Here is a 12,465-nt window from a genome sequence, read left to right on the forward strand (position 1 = left end):
TCAGCAGGAATGGATTAAAACAGCCCTTGCCTGAGGGAAAAGAGAGACTGAAAGAAAGAGAAAATATACTGTATTCTGTGCTGTGGTGTGTGAAACCGGGCTTTCACTTTTTATTGCTGGGGCCTCATCAATTGAGCTAGAATATAAAATAATAACAAGCCTACACAAAGAGCACAATTAATTAATGACATGTGATACGGGATATCAAGTTTCCAACACTTTCATACGTGAACTAAACCCGAGTCTTGTGAGGGGAAACACGTGAGAAGTGTGTGAATCCCACTAAAAACACATCCCGAACAGATGGCTATTAAAGAAACCTGGCAACATCTGTAGTATATGAGCTTGGGTTGCGTTCAAATGTAAACAGAGAAGACTGTTCATTATCAGTAAAGACAAGTAATAGCCTATAAGGGAACGATAACTGGATTTCCTGGTGGCAATAACCATTAGAAAGTCGAAGACGTTTATTTTAAATCGTAATAAACACACATTCAATAGACAATGAAGATGACCCTATGCATTCATAGCTTCAAGCATTTTTTTTACGGTGGAAGGAAAATAAAGGTCGAGCGGCAAAATGATGAAGAAATAAGCTAGAGCTAGCTCTGAGTTAGCTAGAGCTAACAACATTGATCAAAACCGCCGGTAAAACAGAGCATTAGCATGCTAGCCCGTCTAGCTCCAGTGTGCCTGTACATGTGTGCGACGGCTGGTTCTACAAGCTGTTTGTTGTTTGTTCTGAAAGAAACTTTGTAGTTCTGCCAAATGACCCTGCTCACTCTGCAACCAGACGGGAATTAGCCGAGTTTCAGCCAAACTAGTTCGTTTCTTTTCCGCAGTCAGCGTGGGACGCTGCTCTTGCAGCCGACCGCTCAAATAACTTTCACACATTTCTCTGAAAGCTGCGAGTCATAAACGAGCGGCAGTAAATACCTGGGGTTGGTTATGACTGCATAGCTAAACAGCACCGCAAACACTTGAAGAACAAGCCGGATAGGTCAGGGTTCGTTTCAGAGATGAGTGACTGAACCCGGATCTTCGCAGTAATCATCCAGATCCACAACCTCTATGTAAACAGGTGAGGTCACTCAGTTAGCAGACATTGTTTTAGAGTTTCTCTGAGAAAACATATCCATGACATCCGCCCAGATTGGATCCAGTCTGAAACATGACTGAACAGATCCTCCATTAGAACCCCCACCACCATCACCATCTCAAGTAGGCACATTAAAGGTTGTTCCAAACAACGAGTCAACAATTTAGATGCGGCTTTGCTCCAAATGTGGTCCAGACAGCGTAGGCCGCAAGAAGGAAGGCCGAAAGATCAGAAGCAGCATGAAATCCATCCCAGGCTCTGGTTCCAGGACATTGTCTAACTGTCACAATACATGTGCACAAGGGCTAGGCTGTTCTGTGGTCTGACTGCATATCCAGCAAGCTCTGCAGGGTAGAACAACAGAGGTTATATCAGCCTATGATTGATACCCTCAACCACTTAATCCCATTACTGTAAATTAGCTCATGCTGTTATCTAACTGACCAGTGAGAACTGAGAGTTCCCAGAGAGCCTGATTGCCTTTTCAGAGGAACTGTGAGAGTTTAGGACAGGGATGGGTACAGAGCTCGGTGGTTAGAGCACTTGACTGTAGATATAGCTCTGCTCTGATCCCCAGGCTTTCCTCTGTCTGGCTTCCTGTCTCACCAGAATGTTGTCCCGCCCCAGAGAGAGAGGGGCATGATGGGATCCTCCGCACCGATCTCCGATCCCTGAGCAGGACTGAGAGGGCAGACAGTGTTACAGATGCTGCAGTCAGCTGCTACACTCCTGCGCTGTGTCCAGCTGCTGTGTAAAGCACCGGAGCCACACTGTCCTTCAGAACTCTCACCAACCCCCCGAGATGTGCTCTGAACCAGTTGTTAACTCAGTCTAATAAAGATATTCTATCCTTTATTCTATCTTCTCACGCCGCAGAACGTCCAGGCAGCCAGCGGTCCTGGAGGCCGTGGACTCCTGGAGCACTGTGAACTGTTGGGCTTTAATGGTGACGGGCAAACAGGTTTAGACCTGCAGCTGTAACTCAACACTATCAAAGGCTGATCCTACATGCAGCCCTCCCTGGTCCCCCTGATAAACTCACTGACACACACACACACACACACACAATAATGATTCTGTCAAGCTCGAGTGTTTTGGAAAATCTTTTACAACAGTCTTCGTATCTACCTTTCAACAGAGGCTTGTCTCGTCTCCATCCTTGGCAGATCAGTATTATTTACACTAGGCTGTGGATCATCTCCCTCAGACCTTAAGCACTGGAATTCTCCTGCTAATCCCTGATTATAAACGACCTCAGTGCCCTGTCAGATCCTCGCTCCATCTCTCCCGCTAGGACAAGGCCATGCAGGCTAGTATCGAGGAGAACACAGCTAGGAGGCTGGGGAGAAAGGTAAGACCACAACCTACTCACCCTCCTCCCTTCTTTCTCCCATCCCTCCATCCATAAATCTCTCAGCCTGAGGCTAGCCCACCTCCTTCATCTCTCTCTCAGCCTGAGGCTAGCCCACCTCCTACACGGTGACTTGGGAACAGGGTGACAGACACAGCACAGTTAAAGGGGAGGTTCGGGGAGATACACAGCACAGTTAAAGGGGAGGTTTGGGGCCTCGCTGTGGCATACTCCCTGGTCCGAGGCCAGAGGCAGCTCAGACCACCGAGTCCACACATGGAGTCAGACTGGAGCCTGCGTCGTGAAGCGCTGCCTGGACCTGACGTTAAGGGCCATTTAAAAAGAAGACGCTGTCTGATTTGTTGTGGTGATGAATGTCTGAGCCTTCCCGGCCTTCTGTGAAACACTAAACTCCCCTGAGCAGCAAACAAGCTCTGACTGGTTCTTTTTATTTGATACTATTTCATTCAGTAGCGGCCCTGCCTGGCTGTCCAGACCAGTTACCGTCTGGTTCCAGGCAGGGCAGCGTGAGCTCACAGTCTTGTGGGGTTAACAGTCTCCGCAGAGGATAGCCTTCTCTCTGACTTCCAGGAATCCTTCCAAGAACACCAGACTAGTCTGTAGACGTCTCAGTGTGTTATTACCAGCTGATATGAAGGGGGAGGTTCCTCTCCTATTCACACAAACTGATGTTCCTTCAAGGTTAGGGTTGTTTTAGGTGCAGTTCTATGGGCATATGTGAAGCCCTCTGTGACACTGCTTGTAAAAAGGGTTATACGAACCTAATTTTATTTGAAATGACTTCCTTGCAAGACCGACACATACAGCATACGCTGCCTAGTGGAGCAATAAACCACCCCCTTAACGTATGTGTCTGGGAGACCCAGAAGGTAGGCTGGTTTCCAACGCTCGGTTCGTTAGTCCTGCAGCTGACCAGGGTGCAGTTCTGACCTCCCCTCATCACACTCTCTGGGGAGGAGCCCAGAGATCCCCACCCTCGTCCCCCACAGGAGCCCTCCCTAGGACAGGGTCAGGTTTCTAGAGGGGGGAGGAGGGGGAGGAGAGGACAGGGGAGGCCAGCCTAGTGGCCAGGGAGTCTGGCTTGCTCCAGTGGATCGTCCCGGATGGAAGAGTTGCTCATGCATGCGCGCACACACCCGCGCAAACAGGAACAGCGGACACAGGAGTGGAGCCTCATCAGAAGGATGATCAGCAGGGAGAGGTCTGGATCTGACCGGGGTGCTGCTCCTCTCCCCCTCAGAGAGCCAGAAACAGGAGGCAGAACACACCACAGGCTCCCCTCCTGTTCCTCTGCTGTTCCTCTCCTGTTCCCAGCCTTATCCTACCAAGGTCAGAAGTGTGATTCTGTGTTGGCACTTGGCTTGCAGACACTATTCAGATGTGAATGAAAGTGATTTGCATGACATAATTAGGACCAGTTGGCGTCTTTAGGCTGGTTTATAATAGTGCAGCATAAATATTTATTCCTGGCGGCTGGCTGGAGGATGAAAAAGGAGGGAGTCATAGGTGGACCTCAAACACGGAAAACAATGGGACCTGGCACTCGCCGGATTCTACCAACCCCCCGAGGACCCGGCCCAGACTCCCGGCCCAGACTCCCGGCCCAGACTCCCGGCCCAGACTCCCGGCCCAGACTCCCGGCCCAGACTCCCGCCCTGACTCACACCACATTTCTGCTTCGGCCCCACATCAAATACCAGCGCCCTCGCTCTCCATTTATTGTCTCCCCAGACTTCCATGTTGCCTAATAAATGCGTGACAGCTCGGGGGGCCTGGCGCTCTCTGCATGTTCTCCCAGGGGGTCATGGAGGAGCGGCTTTAACAGCATCTGCCCCGCCCGGCCCGGGAGGGGAGGGGAGGGCTGCCCGGCATATAATTGCTTTCATATGCCGTATTATTGGTTGATTTTAATAATGACAGACATCAAGGGCGCTGGGGGCATCGCCTTTTAACCCCTGGTGGCCCGGACCACTGCTGACTGATGGGTGGACGAGGCCAAGCACCCCCCCCCACCCCCCAGCCCCCTCTAGGAAGCACAGAAAACTTCAGCCAAACCCACCATTTATTTTAACTCGTTCATGGGACCTCAACTGCTACACAGGGATCTGGATGTGTGGTAGTGTCAGCAGTAAACACCACTGACCTTGTGAGTGAGGCTGGTGTTAGGGGAGACAGATAGAGGCAGCTAGAGGCAGACAGAGGTCAAGCCCTACCGGTTAGTTCTCGTTTCAGCTTCCTGATGTCCTTGATGAGGTCATCAAACTTGACCTGGGCAGCCAGGAAGAAGTCTTGAGGCTCTGGCAGCGGAAACACACTCTTCTCCGTCCCTGCATGCTGCAACACACACACACATCACACACACACATCACACACACACACATCACACCAACACCCACCATCATCACATGTCCTGGGACACTTCCTGAAAACAACCTGGCTCTCTGTTACCCCTTTTCCATCAACGCATTTTGGGTGCCGGTTCAGAGCCAGTGCTTAATCGCGAACCAGTTCTTTCTCTTTTGACAGACTGAGAACCGGAAAAGTGGTTCGTACGTGGTTCGCAAATAGCACCACTTCAGAGCTGGTCTAGATTGTGAATCAAGTAAGAACTGCTTGGGGCGGGGTTACCGTGACCAACAAGACGAACACCTCGCGTTCTTCGGATTGATAAACAGCCTTTAGACGGGCTCTGCTTTGTGTTTGGCGCTGCTGCGCTAGCGTTGCTGGGAAAGATGAGACGTATACAGTGACGTAATGACGTGGCTCTGTGGTGGCTCTCTAGCCCGTGGAAAAGCAAACCAGTTCTTAGAAGGTTCCGTTCTTGAACCAGCTCCGAGCTGGCTCTAGCACCAGCTCCGAACTAGCTCCCGATTCACTTTGGTGGAAAGGGGGTATGTGTAAATCTAACAATTTACCTCGTCGAAGTTGCGGAGGTAGTATGATACCACATAGTCCACCAGACTGATCCGGTTGTCCTGCAGTACAGAGTCCAAGAGCAATATCAGTGAGTGTCTGGAGGAGGTGTTGGAGGGTGTGGGTGGATGTGCAGGAAGTGATGGAGGGTGTGGGTGGAGGTGATGAATGGGTGGATATACAGGAGGTGATGGAGGGTGTGGGTGGAGGTGATGGAGGGTGTGGGTGGAGATGATGGAGGGTGTGGGTGGAGGTGAAGGAGGGTGTGGGTGGAGGTGATGGAGGGTGTGGGTGGAGGTGATGGAGGGTGTGGGTGGAGGTGATGGAGGGTGTGGGTGGAGGTGATGGAGGGTGTGGGTGGAGGTGATGGAGGGTGTGGTTGCAGGTGATGGAGGGTGTGGTTGCAGGTGATGGAGGGTGTGGTTGCAGGTGATGGAGGTGACGCACCCTGCTCTTCACGTCCTTCAGCTTGGGGAGGATCTCCAGGCCGAAGCCGTCAGCCTGGCCTCTGGTCCTGTTCCCTCCATTCATGTAGTTCCCAAAGGCCAGAACCAGCCCTATCACCTCTTTCACACTGCCACACTCCAGGAGCCCCTCACACACACACACACACACACAGTCAGCATTGTAGGTTCACAATAACCAGTAAACTGAACCCAGCAAGGTGTGCAGTCTTACTTTGGACACAGAGGAGACGATCTCCACCTTGCGGAGGGTGGAGGAGATGCTGTCCTGGAAAAGCGGCTGGAAGATGATGCAGTGTGCCCGGCCGGAGAAGTCTGGGATCTGGGAGAGCTCATGCAGAAACCTGGAGGACATGTTATGACAGGACTAAAACAAAATGTCCGACAGGATCAGACTATTTTTGTTTCCTTGGCTGCTTCTTCTCCCTGGGAGACTGAGTCAGCAGGCCGAAGGGGTGTGAGGGGTGGGATGAGGGAGGGCAAGGGGGGGCGAGGGCAACTGGGTGGGAAGGTTCAGTGTTATAAATCAAGGTCACCTACAAGATCTGCAAGTGGTCGAACACATAACTCTTGTGTATTTTCTATATTGCGTGTTTGAGGGGTTCAGGTGTACTGGGGTTCAGGTGGGTTCTTACTGTTCAGGCTTGTCCAGCAGCTTCACCTCATCCTCCTTGGACGTCTCATAGTGCTTCTTGATCTTCTCCAGCTCGTCACTGGTGGCCCTCTGTGATCACACACACACATCCTACCAGCTAGTAGGAAGCCCCATGTTTCCACTGGGAGAGAAATTGACTTTGTCTCCATAAGGTTTGCTCATGCTGTCAGGTGACTATCTGGACTCACGTTCTCGTATAATGCTTCGATAGTCTCCAAATCCACCACGGAGTTGTCCACAGTCAGAACAGCTGCAACAGTAAACACTTTTATTACAGGCCTGCTCTTCTAAAGCCCCAAGAAGCTTGGACAGGAACGACGTCTCCGTTATGAGCTGGAAGTGAAGCTCAGATGTGTGCAGTCATGCTACGGACGTAACGTTAGATAACAACAAGACACTGTCAGCCATTCAGAAAAGGCTAAACATCAAAAGATGTTCTGTTAAACTGGGCTGGGCTGGGCTCTTTGGCTAACGGACAATTCATCATTCCATAGACGCATGGCAGCGTGGGACTGGCTGTGTGGGTGTGTGGCACGGTGCCTGGGAGGGTGGTGGGAGAGGCCAGGGAGGCCAGGAGGGATGTCAGGCCCACACCGGGCACCCATCCTGGGCAGACAGGCAGGAGACTAACCCCCTGGGGCACAGGTCATGGCGGACAGCCTGTAGCTGCTTAACCCCGGGACCTGCTGCTCAGAACAACCGCAGCCTTCAGTAATGAGAGAGAGAGAGAGGGAGAGAGACAGAGAGGGTGAAAGAGAGAGGGAGGGAGAGAGAGAGAGAGGGAGAGAGACAGAGAAGGAGAGACAGAGAGCGAGTGAGACAGAGAGACAGAGATACAGAGATGGAGAGAGATAGAGAGATAGAGGGAGAGAGAGAGACAGAGAAGGAGGGCGAGACAGTGAGATGGGAGCTCTGCTCAGTGTCTGGATGATGTGTCACAGCTTTATGGTGCAGATAGAGGAGGATCCATGGTGCCTAGATCAGCTGATATGGGTCTGCTGCTGTCTGCTGCTGGAGGGGGGAGATCTCACTAGGGTGTGTTACTCAGGGTCACGTGACCAGAAGGCAGGGGGCGCAGTGTGGGGTAACGGTCTGGGGCGGCCGGATATCTCTCCACACCAAGAGATCAAAGACTGCCCACCTCACTACACTTCTCACTCGTCACACTAGGTGTGTGTGAGTGTGTATGTGTGTGTGGTGGTGTGTGTGTGAGAGTGTGTGTGTGTGTGTGTGGTTGTGTGGGGGAGCATAGGAGATCCTCCAGCCGGCCAGCCACACTCCCTCCATCCGCCCCCTGTCCTCTCTCCTCGTAGGTCTACCAGACCTCCCCTCCTCCTCCTCCCCCACCACACTCCCTCCATCAGCCCCCTTTCTCCCCAGTGTCTCTAATTACATTACATGTCCCATGTCCTCTTAATTTGCTAACAGAGGCCAGGCGGGCTGAGCAGGGCTGAGCAGAGCCTTCAGAAGTGCTTATTAAGCAGCTCTCAGCATTGTCAGGTTCTAACTGTCCGTTTCACCTACACCTCCCATTAAGCAGCCTCACGCAGAGACGTTTTACTGGGTCTCTCTCTCTCACAAACACACACACACGCACACACACACTCACACACAGAAGGGAGCAGCATGTAACCAGGAGGGGGTGGCCGTGCGTGGTCAGGGTTTATATGGTGGTGTGAGGCTGCGGTCTGTGAGGGTGAGTCTACAGCGTCAGATCATTAGCGGGGTGTCGCTCCTATTAGGTGCAGAAAACCGTCACTTGCAACGACAACCAGATCTGCCAACCGCCTGTTCAGACAGGCAGGCGGTCCACTCTCTCTCCCTCCACCCTGAGGAGACTCACTCACACACACACACACACACACACACACTCACACACACACACACACACACACACGCTCACACACACTCACACACTCACACACACGCTTACACACACACACGCTCACACACACTCACACACTCACACACACACACTCACTCACACACTCACACACACACACTCACTCACACACACACACACACACACACACACACTCACACACACACACGCTTACACACACACACACACACTCACACACACACTCACACACACACTCACACACACACTCACACACACACTCACACACACACACACACGCACACACACTCACACACTCACACACACGCTCTCTCACACACACACACACACACACACAAACACACACACACACACACACACACACACACACACACACACACACATGAACCACACACTACTCCATTCATGCATACACGTACACACACGCACACACACTCACACACCACTAACTTCTCTGCTGTGTCAAGTCAGGGGATCTCTTTCTGACTGTGACCAGTCTGCAGTGCTGCAGACTGCAGTGATAAGAGTACTATCGGACTGCAGTGGTTCCAACATCGCTCTGACAGGAAGTCTTTCCTTCTTCAACCCAACATGGTTCCCTGAGGAGCCCAGGAGCACGTTGGGCTGAAACTTCATCTATTTATGCAGCTACAAATATTCCTGCCTGTCGAGGCAGTAAAGGTGCGAAACAGAATCATTTCCATCTGAGATTTATCAAGTGTCATCTTCAATCTGATATTTACGTGTTTAATGAAAATAAAAACATTCTGGAGAGGCAAGGAAAGTGAGAAAGAGTGAGAGAGGCTGAGTGGTTAGGGAATCGGGCTAGTAAGGTTGCTAGTTCGATTCCCGGCTATGCCAACCAAAATGACGTTGTGTCCTTTGGCAAGGCACTTCACCCTACTTGCCTCGCCTGAATGTCCCTGTACTTACTGTAAGTCACTCTGGATAAGAGCGTCTGCTAAAAATGACTAAATGTAAATGTAAAATGTGTGTTGTGTGTCACCTTGCTGGATGTCCTTCATCTCCAGGTGCAGGCTGGAGATCAGGATGCCCACGGCTTGAGATCGCTTCCCGTCCAACAGCTTGATAATCTACACACACACACACGCACGTACGCACACACACACATTAGACCACGTTACCTCCGTCTGCATGTCTGGATGCTGGAGAAGACAGAACAGTCTGAGTCATCATAACACGTCTATGAGGGTTCTGGGTTCATCCTAACACTGAGTCATGTGGGTTCATGACAGGGATTATCCTGAACACTGAGTCATGTTGGTTCATGACAGGATCATCCTGAACACTGAGTCATGTGGGTTCATGACAGGTTCATCCTGAACACTGAGTCATGTGGGTTCATGACAGGGATCATCCTGAACACTGAGTCATGTGGGTTCATGACAGGGATCATCCTGAACACTGAGTCATGTGGGTTCATGACAGGGATCATCCTGAACACTGAGTCATGTGGGTTCATGACAGGATCATCCTGAACACTGATTCATGTGGGTTCAAGGCAGGGATCATCCTGAACACTGAGTCATGTGGGTTCATGACAGGATCATCCTGAACGCTGATTCATGTGGGTTCAAGGCAGGGATCATCCTGAACACTGAGTCATGTGGGTTCATGAGAGGATCATCCTGAACGCTGAGTCATGTGGGTTCATAACAGGATCATCCTGAACATTGAGTCATGTGGGTTCATGACATGGATCATCCTGAACACTGAGTCATTTGGGTTCATGACAGGGATCATCCTGAACACTGAGTCATGTGGGTTCATAACAGGATCATCCTGAACATTGAGTCATGTGGGTTCATGACATGGATCATCCTGAACACTGAGTCATTTGGGTTCATGACAGGGATCATCCTGAACACTGAGTCATGTGGGTTCATGACATGGATCATGATGGGCTGCAGCCCATCCAGGCCACAAACACTCAATAAAACATTACCATCAGAGAGCAGAGTACACAGGGTTACCCTCTCAGAAAAAAATTAAAATAGTCCCCAAAAAATGTTAAGCCATAAAAGGGCATCTCTTCTGGTCTGGACGAGCAGTCGAGAGCAGGGCCTTTCTTTTATAACAAACTATAAATTCACAGGATTTTTATTTGTGCCTACACATGGTCACAATTACTTATGACTGAATTAGCCATAAAGCCAGAGAGAGTTTTGGCTCTAAAACTTAATGTCTCGGCCGTCTTCATTAGGTAGCCTGTTCCAGCAGGGTCCTGATCCTGGGCCGCCACTGGGAACCAGGCTGGAAGCCTTAGAAGTGGGTATTGCGTTACAGAGTGCTGTGGTGCACGCTCAGTCAGTCTCTGGATCACTGGGGATCTCCCAGCCTGGGAGGAGGGGGGGGGGGGGGAGGAGGAGGAGGGGGGAGGAGGAGGAGGAAGAGGGAGGAGGAGGAGGGGGAGGAGGGAGGGAGAGGCTTTCCCAACACCTTTAATGAACTGCTCTGGACAGCCAGCACTAAAACCCTCCCAGGAAGCCGCCACACTCCACTGTGGCTCCAGGACTAGTGATTAGCCTGGCCAGTTAACTTAATGAGGAGAGACAACTGGATGTTTGGGTCTGCGAGGCGCAGGCGAGTGAGAAGAGAGACTCTCAGATGCTGATGCTGAGGGCCAGACAGACTACTGCTGGGAGTCCGAGGAGAACAGCACCCTCCGCTGGACACTAGCTGAACAACCTCGTATCTAGGGGTTAGCACAGACACCGATGCCATGGTGACACAAGTATGAGATGAGGAAAGCAGAGACAGATAAAAGAGAGAGGGACAGAGAGTCAAAGAGGGACAGAGAGTCAGAGAGAGTGGAAGAGAGGGGGATAGAGAGAGAGAGAGCAGTGTGAGGACTAGCAGGTGGCTGGTGTTGAGCATAGAGCAGCAGAGCAGCAGAGCAGTGCAGTTGACAGTGTGCACAGCCCCAGCCAGCTTGCAGCTCCCTGCTGGGTGACTGAAGCCAAACCCTGTCACCAGGCAGTTCACCCAGGGCCACCTTACAATAACACAGGGATCAAGACATCTCCTCACTCTCTGGTTGGAGCACATCCCAGCCTCGCTTCTCTCTCCCTCTCTCCCTCTGTCCCTCTCTCCCTCTGTCCCTCTGTCCCTCTCTCCCTCTGTCCCTCTGTCCCTCTCTCCCTCTGTCCCTCTCTCCCTCTCTCCCTCTGTCCCTCTGTCCCTCTGTCCCTCTCTCCCTCTGTCCCTCTCTCCCTCTCCCTGTTAATCTTACACCCACTCTCCTCAGTCTGAGTCCACACCAGACACATGCTTCACTAACCCCTGTGTGATGGCTCATCACTCATCTCCCACACGAGGGGCTCTGACTCCACACCAGACACATGGTGTGTGAGCTGGGTAAGGGAGGATGTGTGTGTGTGTGGAGGGTAAGGGTGTGTGTGTGGAAGGTGTGTGTGTGTGTGCGTGTAGGGGGTAAGGGTGTGTGTGTGTGTGGAATGTAAGGGTGTGTGTGGAGGGTAAGGGTGTGTGTGTGTGTGTGTGTGGAGGGTAAGGGTGTGTGTGTGTGTGTGTGTGTGTGTGTGTGTGTGTGGAGGGTAAGGGTGTGTGTGTGTGTGTGTGTGTGTGGAGGGTAAGGGTGTGTGTGTGTGTGTGTGTGGAGGGTAAGGGTGTGTGTGTGTGTGTGTGTGTGTGGAGGGTAAGGGTGTGTGTGTGTGTGTGTGTGTGGAGGGTAAGGGTGTGTGTGTGTGTTTGGAGGGTAAGGGTGTGTGTGTGTGTGTGTGGAGGGTAAGGGTGTGTGTGTGTGTGTGTGGAGGGTAAGGGTGTGTGTGTGTGTGGAGGGTAAGGGTGTGTGTGTGTGTGTGGAGGGTAAGGGTGTGTGTGGAGGGTAAGGGTGTGTGTGTGTGTGTGTGTGTGTGGAGGGTAAGGGTGTGTGTGTGGAATGTAAGGGTGTGTGTGGAGGGTAAGGGTGTGTGTGTGTGTGTGTGTGTGTGTGTGTGTGTGTGGAGGGTAAGGGTGTGTGTGTGTGTGTGGAGGGTAAGGGTGTGTGTGTGTGTGTGTGGAGGGTAAGGGTGTGTGTGTGTGTGTGTGTGGAGGGTAAGGGTGTGTGTGTGTGTGTGTGTG

The 12,465-nt window shown here is 51.7% G+C and overlaps 1 protein-coding gene across 1 annotated transcript in view; it reads right to left on the reverse strand.

Moving 5' to 3' along the window:
- The window catches only part of LOC134026888 (formin-like), a 38,597-nt gene that overhangs the window by 12,346 nt on the left and 13,786 nt on the right, over positions 1 to 12,465 (reverse strand). Inside the window, 7 exon segments of the mRNA XM_062469908.1 lie at positions 4,685 to 4,805; positions 5,387 to 5,446; positions 5,832 to 5,978; positions 6,063 to 6,192; positions 6,484 to 6,572; positions 6,692 to 6,753; positions 9,371 to 9,458. Coding sequence (XP_062325892.1) covers positions 4,685 to 4,805; positions 5,387 to 5,446; positions 5,832 to 5,978; positions 6,063 to 6,192; positions 6,484 to 6,572; positions 6,692 to 6,753; positions 9,371 to 9,458 — 697 coding nt within the window.

This window comes from Osmerus eperlanus, chromosome 9, assembly GCF_963692335.1.
Source record: "Osmerus eperlanus chromosome 9, fOsmEpe2.1, whole genome shotgun sequence".
Lineage (NCBI taxonomy): Eukaryota > Metazoa > Chordata > Actinopteri > Osmeriformes > Osmeridae > Osmerus > Osmerus eperlanus.